At 60.8% G+C, this 20,378-nt stretch overlaps 2 protein-coding genes and 1 long non-coding RNA gene across 9 annotated transcripts in view; 2 read left to right on the top strand and 1 right to left on the bottom strand.

Annotated features, from left to right (window-relative positions):
• Nucleotides 1-12,869, top strand: part of CCDC88C (coiled-coil and HOOK domain protein 88C) — a 122,216-nt gene extending 109,347 nt beyond the window's left edge. For 2 of the 7 annotated variants that reach the window (XM_051826127.3, XM_089322702.1), the window contains 8 exons: nt 270-415; nt 2,045-2,134; nt 2,876-3,108; nt 6,931-7,119; nt 7,781-7,846; nt 9,407-9,475; nt 10,006-10,280; nt 11,083-12,869. In XM_051826127.3, coding sequence (XP_051682087.3) covers nt 270-415; nt 2,045-2,134; nt 2,876-3,108; nt 6,931-7,119; nt 7,781-7,846; nt 9,407-9,475; nt 10,006-10,280; nt 11,083-12,000 — 1,986 coding nt within the window. In that variant the 3' untranslated portion in view covers nt 12,001-12,869. Of the gene's footprint in view, nt 1-269; nt 416-2,044; nt 2,135-2,875; nt 3,109-5,208; nt 5,575-6,930; nt 7,120-7,780; nt 7,847-9,406; nt 9,476-10,005; nt 10,281-11,082 lie in introns of those variants that run through there. The other 5 variants (XR_016226854.1, XM_051826128.3, XM_051826129.3 and 2 more) reach the window with 5 other exon arrangements.
• The window catches only part of LOC149120150 (uncharacterized), a 34,527-nt gene continuing 17,264 nt past the window's right edge, over nt 3,116-20,378 (bottom strand). The window contains exons 4-5 of the long non-coding RNA XR_016226855.1: nt 4,842-4,920; nt 3,116-4,705 (exon numbers count right to left, since the gene is read on the bottom strand). This is a non-coding gene — a long non-coding RNA (uncharacterized LOC149120150). The remainder of the gene's footprint in view (nt 4,706-4,841; nt 4,921-20,378) is intronic.
• Nucleotides 19,733-20,378, top strand: part of GPR68 (G protein-coupled receptor 68) — a 29,464-nt gene continuing 28,818 nt past the window's right edge. The window contains exon 1 of the mRNA XM_017349478.4: nt 19,733-20,142. The gene's annotated coding sequence lies outside the window, so the exon portion shown is untranslated. The remainder of the gene's footprint in view (nt 20,143-20,378) is intronic.

The raw sequence follows: 20,378 nt of genomic DNA, 5'->3' as shown, positions 1-20,378 counted from the left end.
CCCGTCCAGCTCCCTGCCAGTGCAGACCTGCGCCCCTCCGCCCACATGGGGGACCTGAATGCAGCTCCCAGCTCCCAGCTCCGGCCTGGCCCAGCCTTGGCTCTGCAGGTGTTGGGAAGTGAATGAGCAGACAGAAGCTCTCTGTCTCTCTGCCTTTCAAGCACATAAATAGCACATCTTTGTGCACCTGATTTTCTCTCGGAAGCCAGATGCCCGCAGGGGCCACCTGGGCCCCAGGGTGTTTGAGACGCTGCCGGTCTGTGTTTCAGCTGCTGTCCCGCCTCAAGGGCAACCTGGAGGAAGAAAACCATCACCTCCTGAGCCAGATCCAGCTGCTGAGCCAGCAGAACCAGATGCTGGTGGAGCAGAACATGGAGAACAAGGAGCTGTTCCACGAGGAGCAGAAGCAGTACATGTAAGAGGGGGCAGGCCGGCTGCCCCGCCCACGCCCGTCCCCTGGCACTGGCCACACAGCGCAGCCCCCGCGGACGGACCGAGTCCCCCACGCAGGCTCCCCCGGTGGCCCGGCAGTGCTGCGGATGTCTGCGCGGGGCAGTGGTCAGCTTTGGTTTGCCCTTTTGAGAGCAGGTGTTCGCCACCAGGAAGGGTTTCTGCTGCTGGATGGCATGGGGGCGGGCCCTGCAGGAGGGGCGTGGCTGGCAGCGGGGTGCGAGGAAGAGCAGGGGGCCGCTTAGCTGTGGAGGCGTCCGTGCCTGGCTGGACTCGGCTCACTGGGGAGTTTGTGAAGGGCTGCTCGTCCAGCAGGGCCTAGGAGGTTGCCAGAGGCAGAGGTCAGCGGGGAGAGCCCTGGCGCTGGCGACCTCGTGGCTCAGGAGTGAACCACCCAAGACACACTCTGGGAGCCATGGTGCTTTCTGTCTGAGCTGTAGCGGTGGACCTGTCCTTCCACGTGGTCAGGAATGGCCAGCATTGGCAGGCCCTGGAGTGGGGGCGTGAGCGGGGTGAAGGCAGGAAGAGACAGGGTTGGGGGCACCGTGGGCTCCCGGGGATCTGCCCGGCTCCTTCCCCTGGCTGAAGGGGCCCACCACCTCCCGAGGGTGGGCAGTGTGCAAAGCCGCACCGTCCTGGGGGCATTGCCAGCTGCCTGAGCCATTCCTGGGTGTGCTGAGTGACAGCGGCCTCCCGCAGAGGCTGGGCAGGGTGACGTGTGTGCATTAGAGAGTGTCTATGTGAGCTGCGGCTTGGCATACTTCCTGGAGCCTGCTGCAGCCGTGAGTGCATCGGGCATGCCCTGGGCAGCAGCCGTGAGGGCAGAACAGCACAGCTGGGGCCGGACGTGGCTGGTGGTCAGGGCCCTGTGGTCACCTGGGCACGACCCCAGCTTCTAGAACAAAGGCGCCTTCCATCTGGGGAAAGTGGGAGGGCGGAGCCTTGTGGCCACACAGGTGGTGCGGGGCAGCAGCAGGGGGCCGGGATCCTATGGGCAGTGTGGCAGAAGGCACACTATGTACCCAGGCCCCAGGATTGGGAGCACACCGCATCGTGCGTTTCCTGTAGTGAGGCCAGACTCCCAGGAAGCGGGGGTGTCCCGTGGCTCCCAAGGCTTGAGGGATGTCTCTTGGGCCGCTTGCTGTGTTGTTAGAAAGGTGAGACGTGGCTACTTCCCCTGGCCTCCAGAGGAGGCCGCCCTGCTTGCCACAGCCCAGCCACTCCCTCCTGCCAGCCCTGCTCTGCTCTGCTCGCTGTCTTCTCTGGTCCCAGAGGGCTTTGGAGTTTGCCCCGTGGACACCTTAGGGGAAACCCTGTGTTGGAAGGGGCCCCGGGTGGGGTTCTGCATTGGCCACCTTGGTTCATGTGCACCTGGGAAGTAGGGTGTGCCCACGCCCTGAATTGCCTGGTGGGAGCTTGAGTTCCCTGCTGGTGGGCGGTTCCCTGGCCTGAGTTCACCGTGCCAGGTCTCAGGGCTTGGGCAGGAGTCACGGTCAGAGCCCCCTGGACCCAAGCAGGTGCGACCGTGACGGTGATGGTGGGAAACTGTCCTGTCCTGTGGAGTGACAGGGGGGTCTCTGCCTTCCATTCTCAGAGACAAGCTGAATGCCTTACGGAGACACAAGGAAAAACTGGAAGAAAAGATCATGGACCAGTACAAGTTCTACGATCCTGCTCCAAAGAAGTGAGTGATGGGCGGTAGCTTCGGACAGGGCGGCCTCGCTGCTTTCCTACGAGCAGAGTGGACTCTGTGGCCACCCCCAGGCCCCCTCGGCAGGGCCCCCGTCTTCGCTACCCCGCAGCTCCTCTCCCCTCTGTCAGAAGAGTTTTGTTTTGTTTTTTAAATTTATTTACTTGAAAGAGTTAGAGGAGGAGCTAGGGAGGGCTTTCATCCTCTGGATCACCCCCAGGTGACTGGGCCAGGCCGAAGCCAGGAGCTTCATCCAGGTCTCCCATGTGGGTGCAGGGGCTCCAGTACCGGGGCCATCCTCTGCTGCTTTCCCAGGCACATTCGCAGGGAGCTGGATCGGAAGTAGAGCAGTGGGAGTCGAACCGGCGCCCCTATGGGATGCCGTTGTCATAGCCGTGGCTTCACCACTGCACTACACAGCCGCCGCTCCTCTGCTTGCGTCGGTTTTCCTCGAGTGTCAGGGAGCGTCAGGACGCCAGCTCTCGTCCCTGACGGTTCCATGCAGAAAGCGCCGGGGGTCTGCGATTCTGTCCCTGGAACCTCACTGCCGACCCGCGCAGCCCGGTGCCACCTCCCGCACGTCACAGACGAGCAGCAGCTTGGCCACCGTGCACGCGCCCCAGGTCACTGGCCAGACTTCCCCGGCCGGGGCCAGAAGCGCTGGCCCACATCAGGGCGTCTGCCGATCCGGCAGCGGCGCTGAGGGCGGCTGTGATGCACATCGCTTCCCCTTAGGAAGAGCCACTGGATTGGAGCCAGAGCCTTAGTCAAACTCATCAAACCAAAGAAAGAGGGTTCCCGAGAGCGCCCCAGGACGAGCACAGACAGCCCTCCCTGGCAGCTGGAAGAGCCCGCCTCGCCGCCCGCCCCTCAGCCCCTCAGGTCCCAGCCCGAGAACCCCGCCACCCCCCCGCTGGACGTGAACGGCATGGAGGAGCACGACCCCCACGGCGCGTCCAGGGAGAAAGGTAGGAGGGGCTCACCCAGCCGTGGTCGGGGTGTGCACACGCGTGTGTCAGAACGTCAACGGGGTGTGCGCCTCCCGTGGAAGGCCACGGCGGCACATTTGTCATTTAGCGGGTGGACTGTGGCAGGTATCTGACTGTCCAGAGCTGATTCTCAAACAGGCACCGTGGGCAGGTGGGGTTGTAGACGCAGCCTGGGCGCTCACGCGGGCCAGTGAGCTGTATCATGAGCCGTGTCTGGGGGGAGCTCCCAGGTGCACTTAACCTGTGCTCCGTGGCTGGGTCTGGCCACAGGACACGTGTCCCCTTTGCCTCAGAGCTGTCTCCGGAGGGTCTGGAGCGAGTGCGGGACTTCTGGCCAGGAGGCCGGACGAGCTGCGTGGTCTCTGGCCTGCATGGGAGCAGGCATGTGGCACAGCCGTCTTGTTGAAAGAACTCCTTTATGCCACACGTCAAAGGAAGAGGGAACGAGAGAAGAGCGATGTCGGTCTCACCCTGGCCAGGGGTGACTTACGATGCTGTCAAAGCTGCAGGCTGATTTCAGACATGTTCAAGTATAGAAGAAAAAAATAGGTCTCGGGGTCAGTTACTACACAGAGCAGCTGTTCTAAATACGGCTGTGTTTTCAGGTTTATCTTTATCATTTTTGGGGATTACTTCTGCCATGTGATGCAACTTTTTACCAAGGACCCCCACAATGTCTGGCTGATGGGACCCAGCTGTGAGCCCCCCGGGTTGAGGGTGTGGTTCTGAGCGTGACCCAAGCCCTGGTCCTTCGGGGCTCATGTTCACCTCTGCTGTCCCTGTCCTGTCTCAGACGGGCGCACCCTGGCTGGGGGCTGGTTGCCTGGACCCCTGTGCTTTAAGGGTCCAGCGGTCAGAACAAGGCTCTCACATAGGGCCAGTGAGGACAAGCCTCTACCCAGAGGGGTTCTGCTGCCTCCAGGGTTCCCTTGGGCTGTTCCCATTTGACGTTTGTCTTGCAGTTGGAGGGAGGAATGATAATCGGTGTGACTGAGTCAGGAAAACTCAAGGGAAGGTGGCCGGCCTGCTGCTGGGACAGGTCAGCTCTGTGACAGTTCTTAGTAGCTGCCACCAAGTCTCGTGCCTCGGTTCTGTGCTGTTCAGTCCTCACTGCCCCGTGAGCCAGGCACAGTTCCCATCCTGGTGAGCTGAGAGGCGGCGGCCACGTAGTGTTGACACCTGCTGAGGGAGTAGGTGGGCTCCAGGCTCGGCCCTGCCCCTGTGGATGTAATGTGGGCCGAGGGTGCCCTGAGCTTGTCCTAGAGCCCCAGAGAGCTGGAAGCTGGTCCCTAGCTGTGCAGTGCTGAACCATGGCCACCAGGGGGCGCTGTGGAGGAGGAAATAACAGATTCTGGCATCCACTGTGGTCCTGCCGGTTACCTGCTGTGTTAAGACTCAGCACTGGGTTCTACAACACGAGCCTTCTTCAAAGTTAGTTTATTTTGGAGCACAAAGTCTTTGGAACCCAGGTCTTCAAACAGGTCATGAAAAACGCTGTGCATGGATTTCAAGATTTTTTTTTGCCCTAAAATTTTCAGATTCCATTTTCTGTGAGCATTTTGACGCAGCCATGTCTCTAAGGGAGTGTGAAAAAAAGGACCATTATGACTGAATGGCCAGGGATCTGGTGTGGGCTAGGAGGGGGAGGGGCTCTGTGGTCTGGAACCTCCTCCTGCCCAAAGAGGCCGCTTGAGACAGACAGACACGCTTACCAAGTCCTTGGTGCCGCGGGCCGAGGCGTGTCGCTGCATGCCCCCGAGGTCTTGCCACAGGAGCCGCGTTGCCGGGACCCTGTCATTAACGTGGATGAGTAAGAGGAGCCCGGCTCTGAACCCGGGAGTGGTCTTGGTTAATACCGGAACAGGCTGAGGCTCAGAGTCCCCCTGGGCCCCCTGCGGCTCTGCTGCCCATGAGGCCAGGACCTGAGGGACTCCCCGCGCCCTGGTTCAGGTCTTCGTGGTGGGACGGGGGTCTGATTTCCCAGGTACATTTTGCTCATTCGGATTCATTTGTAATTATTGTTCATTTCATTTGTTGCTCCCCCCCCCCTTGTGGAATATCCGGGTGATAACGATTTAGCATCTCAGCGCAAAAAGAACCCCTTTTTGAGAAGCAAAAGCAAGGACAAAGACAAGTCTCCATCGGCTCTCTCTCAACGCCTGCGGTTCTGGTCCTCGGACATCCCCTGCTCTCCTGTCGAGCCCCTCTCTTTCTCAGAGATGGGAGGTTTCTAGTCCCTTCCCCCACCACGTGTCTGCATCGTGCATGCGCCTCCATTTCCAAAATCCAAACACAGCACGCCAGACGGCCTATAGTGGACCCCTGTCTGCCCCCGACCCCAGTCCCCCGCCTAACATAGCCCATGTGGATTGTGATTCCCAAGTAGAAGATGCATTGCCACGTTGCCTGGACCGACCCTCCCGTGGGCCGGGACGGCTGTGCTCAGTAAGTGCAGCGGCCGCTCGCTCGCGCCGCCTCCCTCGCACCCGCCTGCTTGCGTCACGCCCGTGTGTGGAGCAGAGCCGCTCTGTCCAGGCCAAGGCCGGCTTTTCTGTAAGGCAGATGTTTGAGCAGCTGGATCTGAAAGCCCAGCGCTGCCCTCTGCTCCTTGCTTTGTCAGAGCGCTGAGCTGTTGGCCCCGGCGACCCAGGCCCTGTCTGAGCTGTTCCGTGCTCGGAAGGGTGGCTCGCAGCTCTCGGGCTTGGTCATACCTGGAGCGGTTGAGCTCAGGATGAAGGCGCAGGGCTGTGCCTGGTGCTCGGGCCTCCCATGGTGCTGTCTGCAGCCGTCCTTAGCCGTCTTCCCAAGAACGGCCATGTCCGCCTCCACCTGGATGCCTACCTGCCCTTTAGGTGCCAATTCAGTTTCTGTGCCGAGGGAGATAGTTACCCCGCTGGAGGGGAACTCTGCCTCAGCGCACAGATGAGCTCAGCGCTCTGAAGCGGTTCAGGCTGGTTAAGCCCCCACCCCAACCCCAACCCCATCCCTCTGCGCCACCTGCTGCCACTGTCCTGCCTGCTGCTCACGCCGACTGCACGCCCAGCCCCGCTCCCCTCTGCATCCTCGCTGTACCGGCCCCCCTCCTTCCACCAGACTTGAATCTTGCTTCTCATCAAGGTTACCTTGCAAAAACCCAGTTTCCACCTGATGTCAGGGTACTCGACGCTGGGCCCCACGCCTGGGCAGTCGGGGCCGCACGTCGCCACGGTGAGCGCTCGGCTCATGGGGCGCGGTTGTGATGGGTTTTCCTGGCTGTCAGGGACCCCAGCCGTGGTGGTTTGCGTCTTGTATTGGGAGAGCCGTCTCCCTTTCCCACCGGCTAGTTGGCGGTAGGTTTATGTTTTTCTTATTCTGGAGAGCTGTGGGTCTAGTTTTTTTTAAGCCTGTGTACATACAGTTTAATTTCGACAGTTAATGTCGTGGTGGAATAGTCAGCGATTGCGGAAGATCCCAGATACTGCACCCCGAGTCCGCCTCCCCAGGCAGCGATGAGGGCTCCTTCACTGCTCCCCCGCTGGGAAACCACAAGCCGGGGGGCAGTCTCCTTGCACTGGCCCCCCGCACCTGAGCTGGGCTCTCAGCAACACTGTTTGTCCTCTTTCAGTTCACCCCTCGTTCTGGCCAGGCTGCCACTCTGGCAGTGTGACCCCCCAACGCGGGTCAGGGCCGAGGCCCTTCTCAGCCAAGCTTCCGTCTGTGTGGTCCGTGTGTCCTGTCGCGCCTGCTTCTGGCCCTGGTGAGGTTGCCCGGCCTGGGCAGCGGCCATGCAGCCTCACGTCTCGATGTTCTCTCCTGCTCCAGGCCCTGGGGATCTGCGAGCCAAGCGCAGGTCCCCCCCTGGGGATGGCATGGACAGCACAGAGGCCTCCGCTGACCTGGCTGCCCAGCCCTGGCCCTCGGAGCTGGGCTCCAAGGCCTGTTCTACCCCAGCCATCGCCTCAAGCCCTTCCAGCTCCACCCCTACATCCCGGCACCCAGGCTGCACCAAAGGCGAGTCGTGGGCCCCTGGAGGGGAGGGAGAAATAGGGCAGCAGAGGCTCCGGACTCTTGGAAGCCCGGATGGGTTCAGACCTCAGGTCAAGCTCCACCCCGCGGTGTTCAGGAACTGGTGCTCCCAAGTGGCCTGAGAGCAGAGGGGACGGTTGCTCTTCTCCACCCCAGAAGGCTGGCCGTTGTCCCTCTGGGGAGGCCACGCGGAGGGCAGGTGCCCTGTGCTGTCTCCAGGATGCCTGTCGCCGGGCATCTGTGTGCTTTAAGCGTGAGATGAAAATACCGAGTGGTCTTGTGTGCTGTAGAGAGTCCCGGCAGAATGGCTCAGCCTCATCTTGCCAGGAAGTTCAAGGGTTCCCTGGATGCTGAGGGAAAACCCCAACCCCAGAGACAAACCCACCCTGCACGGGCTGGTCATCGGTGCAGTTCGATCAGAGAGCAGGGGCAGAAGCCCGGGGAAGGTTGGGTTGCACAGGCGGGGGTGTGGCTGTTGGATGGAGCAGGGGCGGCAGTGGCACCGCCCATACACCCCGCCTTCATCCCCCTGAGCGAACTGTGCAGCGTGGGGAGGGCCTGGGTGGGCCCTGCACCAGAGGGCGGGCTTTCTCCCTGGACGGCGGATACTCCGGGACCCAGCTCATCGGCCTTGTCTTCGCCCTAGGCTATAACTCAGAAGACAACCTCTGCGAGCCGTCCCTGGAGCTCGAGTTCACCCACAGGCAGTACGGTGAGTGGGCGGCGGGTCGTGCCAAGGGGTCTCCTCCCTGCCTCCCGCAGAACCTGAGCATGTAGCTTCTGCTTGCATACCGCCAGTGGTGGGGAGCTCACTCCCTGCCTTTCAGGAATTCCGCTGTGTTCCCCCGAGTCTCAGCTGCCCATGGCAGCCCGGGCTGCACAGCGTGAATCTTCGCAGAACAAGAGATAGGAACTGTTTTCATGTCTGCTAAAGTGGCCCTACAAGGGTGGGAAAGTTATCCTTAAGAAAAAAACTCGGAAAATTGACATGGACTTCCCTGGACTGCCAAGGTCATAGGCGCGAGCGTCATCTTGTTTGTTTTGTTTTTTTGACAGAGTGGACAGTGAGAGAGAGACAGAGAGAAAGGTCTTCCTTTGCCGTTGGTTCCCCCTCCAATGGCCACCGTGGCCAGCGCGCTGCGGCTGGCGCACCGCACTGATCCGATGGCAGGAGCCAGGTGTTTGTCCTGGTCTCCCATGGGGTGCAGGGCCATCCTCCACTGCACTCCCTGGCCACAGCAGAGAGCTGGCCTGGAAGAGGGGCAACCGGGACTAGAACCTGGTGTGCCGGCGTTGCAAGGCGGAGGATTAGCCTAGTAAGCCGCGGCACCAGCCACGAGCGTCGTCTTACGATGCTGACAGTCAACGTGCACATAGATGCTTACGATATAAGACGTCTTCACCCTGAGCGGAGGAGGGGACGAACCCGCCCCTCGTGCTGGGCCCGTCTCACTGAGTGACCAGGGGACCCTTCCCCTGTTCTCGGGCGCAGGACCATGAGCAGGACCCACAGCCTCACGACACAGTTCCCTTGGCGTGAGACTTCTTCCTTTTCCAGGAGATGTGTGCTGCTGATTCTCAGGTGGCTGCCGTAAGCTAACATGTGACCCAGGAAACTTGGGGGGTGGGGTCCCTCTCAGCACCTGCTGTGAGTGGGGGGGTGCAAAGGTGACAGCACTGTCCCCACCCCCTCGGGGCTCACAGTACAGGAATGTGGCTTGCTTGAGCCACCCGGCACCAGGACAGGATCCTGGAGGAGGGACCAGGAGGGAGCCTGTCAGCCCTGGGAGGATGGCTCAGCCTTCCTGAGAGTTTGCAGCCGGGCGGCATGGCCTCGACACACCCAGGAGGGCCGGGTGCCCTCTGCCGGGCGCTGTGAACCTCAGCTTTTCCCCCTTGGGGTAGACGTGGCTTTGCAGCAAACGACATGGAGCAAGAGAAGCGAGGCCCCCTTCCCGCCCAGGGGTCACGTGCAGGGATGCCACCCGGCGTGCCTGTTCCTGGGGTCTCAGAGCAGGCTGCAGCACGGCCCCTCCCCTACCCCGAGCCTCACCCAGAGGTCCGCCTTCCCTCCAGGGACCCTGTGTGAGAATTCCCGGGCTGAAGTACAGCTTAATAAACATGGGTCACCCCAGGTGTGCACATGCCAAGCACCTTGAAGCCAGGCCTTCTCAGGAGCATGGCTCTGGCCTGGGACGTGAGTTCTCCGGGGTCCCATGGTTCGTGGCTGGCCCTGGGCCCTGTGCGTTAAGTGTCGTCCACTTCCTTTTAGTGTCTCGGCCCAGTAGCTTGGAGAGCAGCAGGAAGACATCCAGCCACAGCTCGCCTCTCAGCCTCAAAGGTAAGGCTGCGCTTCCGCTCAGGATTCTAGAAGCAGGGCTGAGTGTGTTCCCGGGCCTCTGGGCAGCGGAGCCCGCGTTCCTGCGTCTGCAGGCTGCTGGGTTGGAGTTGGTCACAGAAGCAGAACAGCCGGCCGTGATTCGGCAGAATGTCCGTTTATGGGCAGAGCCGCCTGCCGTGGGGAATGTGTGCAAGACCCCAGCCAATCACAAATATGTGTCCTCTTGGCTTCCGCGGGACTGCAGTGCCCGACAGCCAGGGCTGGGTCTCCCACGTGGGTGGCAGGGGCCCAGTGACTGGAAGCACCACCTGCTGGCTCCCGGGCTGTGCATTAGCGTGAAGGTGGGACTGAAGCCGGGCACGGGCCTCCCAACCACCCCCGAGCCCACTCTGACCATGTGAGTGGATGGGCGCTAGCTGGGGGTACCGGGCACGGGCCCAGAGTACCATCTCATGACATCCAGAGCCCCCGCTGGGGAGCGGGGGCTGCGACTGACGTGCGTCCCTGTGTCCACCCGCCCCGGGGCCCAGGTTCCTCCGAGCAGCTCTTTGGCCGCTCCGAGAGCTTCAGCAGTGAGGACCTGATCCCCAGCAGGGACCCGGCCACGCTCCCCCGAGACGCCAGCACCCCAGGCTGCCCCGCGTACCCCGCACCCCGGAACGGGCCTGCCCCCCAGGAGGGTGCCCCGAAGAGGAACACCGCTCTGCCTCCTGCTGGGGCGCGGCCCCGCACCGCCTCCCCCAGCAGCGAGATGGTCACCTTGGAGGAGTTTCTGGAGGAGAGCAGCCGGAGCTCGCCCCCCCATGTGAGTGCCCGGATGTGGAACCTCCCCAGCCCAGCTTGGAGGCCTCTGAGCCAGGCGGGCTTGGCTGTGGCCAGGGGGGGGGCTTGTGGAGAACCACTGGGAGCTAGCCAGTTGGGGGGACAGACTTTGGGGGCTGAACACCTGTAGATTTTAAAGGGCCAGAGAGTGAATCTTGCAGCAGCTCACTTCTGTTGCTTTGAGCAAGTGGACGTGGATCGTCTGCTCACAGGCCTGGCCATCATCTGCTGATGTTACGGACACTCACAGTATGGCACGCTGCATGTGGCCCCTAGCTCCCGACCCTGCCCCCTCCCTCTCGGATGTGGCCTTTGAGCTCAAGAACCAGAGCTGGGGGGTTATTTAGTCTACCACCAACCTTCAGCCATGGGAGGCAGGTCTCAGGGGAGCCGTCCCAGCAGGCCGTGTCCCTGGTGGTCTGCACATGCAGGGGGCTCAGAGCCTCAGGAGCACCCCCAGCAGCTCTGCCTGAGCCCAAGCTGGCGGCTCCCTGGGAGGGGGAGCCAGTCCATCTTCCTTCCTGGGAACTGGGCCCTCTCTGGCTCCCAGCGACCCCATCCTTCCTCTCCCATCCTGGCTTTTCAGGAGCTGTAGGAAGCCCTTGGGCTGTGCCTGAGCAGGCTGCATGACACAGGAGGGGATGTCCAGGTCCCAGCCCGCAGTCTTCCCCCTACCTGCTCCCCTTAGCGGTAAAGAGATACAGCTGGCTATGATTCAGCCGTGAGGACCCCTGGGGAGGGGTCACCCCCACCCTCGCTCCCACCTCTGCTCTCTATCTCCATAGGACCTGCCCGGTAGCCAGGATGACCTGCTTGGCGACTACTTCCGCAAAGCCAACGACTCCCCTGCCGTGGGGAGCCAGCCAGGACTACCCCCCAGGAAAGAAGGGGCCAAGATGCCCACCAGCTTTGTGGCCCCCACCATCAAGATGGCCGTGAGCACCCCCGAGGCGCGGCAGCCGAAGCCCGGGCAGTACGTGAAGCCCAGCTTCCGGTCGTCGGTGGAGACCCCGGCCTCGCCCAGTGCCCCTCCGCGCCAGGTCCAGCCACCGCAGAGCCTGAGTCTGGGCAGACCCCGGCAAGCCGCGCTCCCCGCCAGCCGCAGCGCGTCCCTGAGCCGGGCCTTCAGCCTGGCTTCGGCTGACCTCCTCCGGGCCAGTGGGCCCGAGGCCTGCAGACACGAGTGCCCCCCACAGAAGCTGGTGGGGCCCATGACGGTGGGGAGCAGAGACACTGGCAGCCACCCACCGCCAGGCCCTGGGCCCTCCTCCAGCCCCCATAGCCTGGTGCGCGAGCGGACTCCGCTGGCGGCCAAGGCCGGCGGCACCTGTCCGGGCCCCCGCGGCCGGCCGCTGGACGTGCGGCGCTTCTCGCTGGCACCGCCGAAGGAGGAGAGGCTGGCGCCCCTGCAGCAGTCGGCCACAGCGCCGGCCCTCGCCTCGGGCGCCTCACCCTGCTCGCCCGCTGCGCCACCTGCCAGGACCAAGCCCAGAACGCCGCCGCACACAGCTGAGGTGGCAGCCGTGGTGCCCGTGCGGGCCGGGCCGGGCCTCACGGAGCCGGATGGCGAGGGGCCGCCGGCCAAGGGCCCCGTGAGGCCCCCGGAGGACTGCAGCCGCGGAAGCAGCTCCAGGAGCACGCCGGCGTCCCCAGAGCCGGGCGGGGACCCGCAGACCGTGTGGTATGAGTATGGCTGCGTGTGACCGACCGGCGCCTCTCAAACCGAGGAAGGGGCTTCCCCGCAGGGCACAGAAACCCTGGGCCGAGCCCTGGGGACATGGCCACCGGCGGCTTTGGGCCAACGATCCGAGGGGGCCCCACCGAACACCCCCGTGCCCCTTGCAAGCCTCTGTGAGAGTGTGCATGTGTGTCCACATGCACCCACACCTGGTTCGCAAGGCTCAGTCCGGGTGGCTGTCCCCTTCCTGGGGTCCCAAGCACTTCCCTTTACCCTGGAGCCGAGGGCGGCCTCGGCTGGCTCCTGCTCTCTGCACGGCAAGCTCTGAGTGCCACCCGCCTTCCCCGCTTCCCCCGGCTCGCTTACCTGCAAACACTGGATCTGGGGTGGGGGGCAGAGACCCCCTCTCCCCCCAACCTCGGGCAGGGGTGCATGGTGCACAGGGAGCCAGGTGCACGCCTGACCCCTTCGTGGCTGCAGCACCCAGCTTCCCCTGCCCCAGATGCGATGTTTATTATTTCTGAATAATTTTGGGGAGGGCAAAGACCTAATTTCTTTTAATATATTGCATCTGTGTATACACTCATGTGAATTATGTATACTTGGGGACCTATTTATGTGCTGTTGGGGAGTTCTTTTCTAGCGGGAATCTTTGCTGCTCTGTGTATTTGGTCAGATTCCTGATACGGTTAAGTTTGTCCCAGGATGGACTTAGCCTGTTTTTTTTTTTTTTTTAAAGAATTTTTTTTTCCTTTTGATTCTGTATCCTGGGAAGGAAATGGGAGACTTCTGAATGTTCACAAGGTCCACTTTAGGAATGTCTGGGGTGTGTATGCACTAGCCTTCCGCTCTGGAGCGCAAGGACAGGGCTGTAATAAAGGGGAATGGAACAGATGTGTGTGCTCGTTTGCCTCGCTGCGTGGGATCAGCAGGGCGCGCGGGTCCCACGTCAGCCCCCAGAGGCTCCTGCCCACCCGTCGAGCAGGGGCGAGGTCTTGCTGTTTAGCACCCGGAATCGCCTGTATGGTTAAGCCGGCACAAACTGAATCCCATCCGGTACAGAATCTACCAGGACGGGTGCTCAGCCTCAGCTGGCGCCTCTGGATTCTAGCGCCCGAGTGCAGGATGCAGGGTCTGCGCCTTGGGGACCTCTGCTGCGTACATCAGGGGGGCGGGAGACAGAAGGCAGGAGTGAGCTTCCCCCACCTGACCAGAAATCCTCAAAGCTCTTTCTGTCCAGCTGCTGCCCCACCGACCGCCCTCGAGTTTGGCGCTCAACGGGAGCTGCCACCGCACTACTTTGAGCCAGCCCGGGTGGCGGCCACTGTGCAGCCTTCATCCTGTGTGGTCCGGGCAGGATTTGAGCCCCGCGACTCCACTTCTGCCCCTCCGCTCCCTCTCATCTGGCACGGCTCTGCCCAGCCCACGGCTCTCTCACTGCCCTGCTGTCCTCTGCTCCCAAGGGCAGCCACAGAAACGGGTGCAGCCTCAATGGCCCCCATTGCCCCCTGCATCGCAGGGACCCGAGTGTGACCAGAATTACACACACACAACTGCTCCGGGGCCACACTGGCCCGCCTCCGGCCTTCCTGCCCTGCCACCTCCTTCTGCAATCCACCCCAGCTGCCTGTTGTCCCCCTGGATCCAGGGGGCCCCTCAGTCCTCATCACCTGCCCAGCGTTTGCCTCAGGTGACCTCTGAGACACTGCCCCACCCTGGCCCCCAGAAGCCACACCCAGCCGTCCGCAGACGGGGGCCTCTCCAGGCAGCTCCATGAGGCACGCCCAGCGCTCACGGCTTCTCCAGTCCCAGACAAGCCTGTGCACATTCTCGGCTCTCATCGGCACCCAGCCCCGGCTCCTCCAGATCTGGTTCCAGTGTGGATGTCCCAGAGGCACTCCACAGGGCCAACACTCAGATCCCACCACACCGCCCCCAACACCTGCGCCCGTGTCCGTAACCTGTCACTCATCGCCCTACCGGCTGCTTGCAGCTCCATGACGACTCACTTCCACCCCATCCCGGTGTCGGTCCCCCGACCCTGAGCAGTACCGTGAGGTTCTGCAGCTGAGACACCCAGATGCCCCCTCCCGGGTCACAGGTCTCCTCCACCCTCCACATGACCTCATACACAGGAAATGCCCACATGGCAGCCGGGGACCTGTGCCCTCAGCTCAGGGAGGTCTGGCTCAATAAAGATCTGGGACATTCTGAGGGGCTCACCCCGGGAGAACATGAGTAAGGCAATGAGGCCAGACCTTAAGGAAGGTACAGGGGACTTCAAAAAGCTTGGGGGGGGGGGGTGTGCGGCACCGTGGCTCACTTGGTTAATCCTCCGCCTGAGGCACTGGCATCCCATATGGGCACCGGTTCTAGTCCCAGTTGCTCGTCTTCCAGTCCAGTTCTCTGCTGTGGCCCGGGAGGGCAGTGGAGGATGGCCCAAGTGCTTGGGCCCTGCACCCGCATGGGAGACCAGGAGGAAGCTCCTGGCTTTGGATCGGCGCAGCACCAGCCATGGCGGCCATTTGGGGGCTGAACCAGCGGAAGGAAGACCTTTCTCTGTAACTCTACCTATGAAATAAATAAATAAATAAAAACTTGTGGGAAACTAGAATTAAAAGTTAAAAGCTCACAGGAGCTGGTGTTGCAGAGTGCAACAGCTTAATCCTCTGCCTGTGGCACCAGCATCCCATATGGGCGCTGATTCAAGTCCCGGCTGCTCCTCTTCTTATCCAGCTCTCTGCTATGGCCTGGGAAAGCAGCAGAAGATGGCCCAAGTCCTTAGGCCCCTGCACCCGCATGGGAGACGGAAGAAGCTCCTGGCTCCTGGCTTCGGATGTAGCCATTTGAGGAATGAACCAATAGAAGGAAGACCTTTCTGTCTCTCCCTCTCACTGTCTAACTCTCTCTCTCAATAAATTAAAAAAAAAAAAAAAAAAAAAAAAAGAAGTTCGCAGGAGCTGGTGTTGCAGGGTGCCCACAGCTTAAGGCACTGCCTGAGATACCAGCATCCCATCTGAGCACAAGTGCTCCACTTCTGATCCAGCTCCCTGCTAAAGTGCCTGTGAGACAGCAGATGACCCTAGTGCTTGGGCCCCTGCACCCACGTAGGAGACTCAGATGAAGCTCCTGTCCCCTGGCTTCAGCTTGACCAAGCCCTGGCTGTTGTGGCCATTTAGGGAGTGAACCGGTAGATGGAAGATCTGTCCCTTACTTTTCTTAAATTTTTTTGACAGGCAGAGTGGACAGTGAGACAGAGAGAAAGGTCTTCCTTTGCTGTTGGTTCACCCTCCAATGGCCGCTGTGGCCAGCGCACCGCGCTGCCAGGAGCCAGGTGCTTCCTCCTGGTCTGCCATGTGGGTGCAGGGCCCAAGCACTTGGGCCATCCTCCACTGCACTCCCGGGCCACAGCAGAGAGCTGGCCTGGAAGAGGGGCTACCAGGACAGAATCTGGTGCCCCGACCGGGACTAGAACCTGGTGTGCCAGCGCCACAGGCAGAGTATTAGCCTATTGAGCCGCAGCGCTGGCCCTGTCCCTTACTCTTAACTCTGCCTTTCAAATAAATAAAAATTTTTAAAGTGATAGTGCATATTTTTAAGAATTCGTTTATTTAAAAGGCAAAGTTACAGAAAGGGAGAGCACCAGTGAGCTCTTCCGTCTGCTGGTCCACTCCCCAGATGGCTGCAGTGCCCGGGCCTGGGCAGGCTGAAGCCAGGAGCCTGGAGCTTCATTCAGATCGCCCATGGGTGCAGGGGCAACCTCTGCTCTTTCCCAGGCATATCTGTAGGGAGCTGGGTCGGAAGAGGAGCAGCCAGGACTCAAACTGGTACCCACTTGGGATGCAGGCATTGCAGGCAGTGGCTGCAATGCCAGCCCCAAATAAATACATTTTTTAAGAAGTTTATGGGGGTGCCCAGCACTGTGGTATAGCAGGTAAGGCCACTGCCTGCAGTGCCGGCATCCCATATGGGCACAGGTTCAAGTCCTGGATGCTCCACTTCTGATCCAGCTCTCTGCTATGGCCTGAGAAAACAGTAGAAGATGGCCCAAGTCCTTGGGCCCCTGCACCCACATGGGAGACCCAGAAGAAGCTCCTGGCTTCAGATCAGCGCAGCTCTGGCTGTTGCAGCCAATTAGAGAGTGAATCACCGGAAGGAAGGCCCCTCTCCCTCCATCCCTCCCCCTCCCCATACCCCTCCCCCTCTCTCTGCCTCTCCTCTCTCTCTGTAACTCTTTTAAAAAAGATTTGAAAAAACTTTGTTTTTAAACTCATGTTAAAAATTATAGGGGCCACCTGCAGTGCTAGCATCCCATATAGGCACTGGTTTGAGTCCCAGCTGCTCCACTTCAGATCCAGCTCCCTAATGTGCCTGGGGAAGCAGTGGAAGATGGCCTAAGTCCTTGGGCCCCCTGATCCACGTAGGAGACCCAATGAAGCTCCTAGCTTTGGCCTGGCCTAGTCTTGACTGTTGCGGCCATTTGGGGAGTGAGCCAGTGGACAGAAGATCAATCTCTCCCTCTGCCTATGCCTCTCCTCTGTAAGTCTGACTTTCAAATAAATAAGCTTGTAATAAAGAGTATATAAATCCATATATCATTTTTCATAATGAGCATTTTTCATCAACTTTCTGATAACCCCTCCTACACCATAATGCCTGACACGGGCTGCTTAGGAAGAAAGGGTTATTGGGCTTAGATGCAGAGGTTCAAGGGCATGGCTTGCAATGGCCTACATCAGCTCAGTTCTGGTGAGGGCCCCCTCTCGGCTGTGTGACGGCCATGGCAAGGGCACGCGGGAACAAGTGACGTCATCTCACACCAGGAAACAGAGCGAGATGCAGCTTGCTTTCACAGTGCCCCTCTCCCGAGGACCACCTGCTTCCCTTCTGAGGCAGGGCCCCCGTGACCTCCATCTCCAAAGTCTCTGTGGCTTCCCGGGGACCAGCACACGGGCACTTGGGGGGACACAGGGGCCGCCAGCAGGCATCCTGCCCGAGTGCATCAGCTGGCCAGGGGGCAGGTATACAAGTCTGGGAATATTACACAAGATGCGCTACATGATTTACAAATAAAATACCATACTCTATTATAAATCCATACAGCTAATGGATTCTCATAGAATTGCATTTCACCAAGCCTACGTATTTGGGGCCAGTCTATGAATGAGCACAGCTACAATACGCACGTTGGTTGATTTTTCGATCAACAAGCATGATGAAAGAGAAACAGGCCAGAGACGGGTGTCAGAACTTCGCTTGCCACACCAGTGACTGCTGAACCAAGGAGCAGCGTCTGCGTGTGGGGCGGCTGTTTCCTGTTTTTATGCTCGTCACCTGGTAAAGGTACGATGTGGCATGCTTTATTCAAAACGGCCATCTCATTTACACACCCTAATACCCAAGGTGCTTTTAAAACTCATCTACAATCTTCACATTTTCTCCCTCTCTCAGGTCTGGACAGTGTAGGTAATGAAGAAAACATAATGGAGCCTTGAATGTAGCACCTGCCAATGTCTGTGGTGCAAATACAGCCACCGTGGCCGAATTCAGGCTGCCAGATGTCACTCAACGCGGAGCTGGGAGGGGACAGTAGCACCCCATTATACAATAGCACCACCCTGCGAGGCAACTGGCGTCAGTGACCTCAAAAGCATGGGCAACAGTAAAATAATCAGGAAGTTATGGAGTCTGATATTTGCTTTCTTAAAAAAAAAAAAAAAAAAGACTCATTCGCTGGGGCCAGGGTCGAGGCACAGCAGGTACAGCTGCCACCGCTGATGCTGGTATCTCACACGGGCTCACTATGTCCTGGCTGCTCCACTTCCGATCCAGCTCCCTGCTAACGCGTCTAGGCGAGCAGACAAGGGCCCTTGGGCCCACGCAGGAGACCCAGGTGCAGTTCCAGGCTCCTGGCTTCAGCCTGGCCCTCCCTGACCACAGTGGCCATTTGGAGAGAAGCAGCTGATGGAAGATCTTCCTCTCTGACCCTCAGATCAAGAACAAAGCAGACGAATTTTTAAAAAGATTTATTTATTTGAAAGGCAGAGTGATGGAGGGACAGGAAAGATCTTCCATCTGCTGCTTCATTCCCCAAATGACCAGAATGGCAGGGGCTGGGCCATCCAAAGCTGCTTCCGAGCCTCCCGCGAGGGTGGCAGGGGCCCAAGCACTTGGACCGCCCTCCACCGCTGTTCCAGGTGCATTAGCAGGGGGCTGGATCAGAAGCGGAGCAGCCAGGCACATGAACCCACTGACATGGAGTGCGGGTGTCAAGCGTCAGCTTAATCCGCTGAGCCACAACGCCAGTCCCAATTAACTGCCTTTATTTCTAGTCGAAGGGATTTAATTGTAGGTTTCCGTAAGTTAATGATGCCTGTGTTTAGCAGCTGGCTTGCAAAATGCCTGGAAATCCCCCCAGCGTGTTCTCAGGGGCCAGTGCAGGCCAGCTCCAGCCCACCACTGGGAGCACCACAACCAAATAGGCCAAAGAGGGAGAGACTGGGGGGGGGAGGAGGAGGGAGAGAGACAGGGGGGGAGGAGGGAGAGAGACGGGGGGAGGAGGGAGAGAGACGGGGGGGGGAGGAGGGAGAGAGACGGGGGGAGGGAGAGAGAGAGACGGGGGGAGAGAGAGAGAGAGAGACGGGGGGAGAGAGAGAGAGAGAGACGGGGGGAGAGAGAGAGAGAGAGACGGGGGGAGAGAGAGAGACGGGGGGAGAGAGAGACGGGGGAGAGAGAGAGACGGGGGGAGAGAGAGAGACGGGGGGAGAGAGAGAGAGACAGGGGGGAGAGAGAGAGAGACAGGGGGGAGAGAGAGAGAGACAGGGGGGAGAGAGAGAGAGACGGGGGGAGAGAGAGAGAGACAGGGGGGAGAGAGAGAGAGACAGGGGGGAGAGAGAGAGACGGGGGGAGAGAGAGACGGGGGGAGAGAGAGAGACAGGGGGAGAGAGAGAGACGGGGGGAGAGAGAGAGACGGGGGGAGAGAGAGAGACGGGGGGAGAGAGAGAGACGGGGGGAGAGAGAGAGACGGGGGGAGAGAGAGAGACGGGGGGAGAGAGAGAGACAGGGGGGAGAGAGAGAGACGGGGGGAGAGAGAGAGACGGGGGGAGAGAGAGAGACGGGGGGAGAGAGAGACGGGGGGAGAGAGAGAGACGGGGGGAGAGAGAGAGACGGGGGGAGAGAGAGAGAGAGACGGGGGGAGAGAGAGAGAGACGGGGGGAGAGAGAGAGACGGGGGGAGAGAGAGAGACGGGGGGAGAGAGAGAGAGACAGGGGGGAGAGAGAGAGAGACAGGGGGGAGAGAGAGACAGACAGGGGGGAGAGAGAGAGACAGGGGGGAGAGAGAGAGACAGGGGGGAGAGAGAGAGACAGGGGGGAGAGAGAGAGACGGGGGAGAGAGAGAGACGGGGGGAGAGAGAGAGACGGGGGGAGAGAGAGAGACAGGGGGGAGGAGGGAAGAGGGAGGAGGAGGGAAGAGGGAGGAGATGACAGGAGGAGGGGAGGGAGAGGAAGGAGCCATGGCTTTCCGCCTAGGACACACACAGAGGTCACTTGTGCCAGAGGATGGACAAGGTCCACGCCCCTCTCCACCCCTTGCCCTATTCCAGGGAGCGGAACAGTAGGGGGTTGGGGGGAGGGTAGCCTCCAGAGCGAAGCCCACCTGCTCTCAGTGTGTAAAGGGGTCTGGAGGGGGGGGAGTGTCACAGCAGGAATCCCAAATACCCAAGCTCCCCAAGGTTAAGTTCAGGGTGGTTCCTCTCGGCCTGAGACCTGGTCCAGGCAAACCCAGCCACCTGCGCTCCATCTCCCCTCCGAACAGAGAATGCAGACGTACAAGGGAGCACAGGGGCTCGGCCAGCCCCGGCCCCAGGGAAGGAGCCCTCCCAGCGGAGGGCAAGTGCCCTAATGAGCCGGTCTGGAAGCCGCGCCCTCCCCAGGCCACTGCGGGGAGGGGCTGGCCGCCACCGCCACCGCCACCCCGCCTCGCATCCGCCCAGCGTCTGGTCTGTCGGTTCGCTCGCGGCCCTGGTTGGGTGGGCAGCCGAGCCCGAGCCTCCGCCACAGCCAAAGGCGCTGGGACGAGCGGAACCGGTGGCGGGGAGCCTGCCACGCCCCCGTGCGGCCTGGACCGGGCTGAGCACAGCCGGCGTCCTGCACGCGGCCTGGGAGAGGTGAGTGCGCGCGCCGGGTGGGCTGACGGCGCAGGGCGCCATGCGTGCGTGCGGGGACAGGCAGCTGGGCTGGGGGCCTGGGGACGGCGGCTGACCTTCAGCAAGGTCGGCCCCCTGCATCTCGAGAGGCGGAAAATTCAAAACCCGGTGTCCGGAGGAAAGGCCTTGGGGGCAGTGGAGGAGGAGCGGGGCTGGGGAGACCCTGTCGCTCAAGCCATCCAGACCGCCCCCAGAGG

The sequence above is a fragment of the Oryctolagus cuniculus genome, chromosome 20 (assembly GCF_051225735.1).
Source record: "Oryctolagus cuniculus isolate XC-2025 breed Fujian yellow rabbit chromosome 20, ASM5122573v1, whole genome shotgun sequence".
In the NCBI taxonomy this organism is placed as follows: domain Eukaryota; kingdom Metazoa; phylum Chordata; class Mammalia; order Lagomorpha; family Leporidae; genus Oryctolagus; species Oryctolagus cuniculus.
Note: the sequence above shows the minus strand (reverse complement) of the source record. Positions and strands in the feature narration are given on the sequence as shown.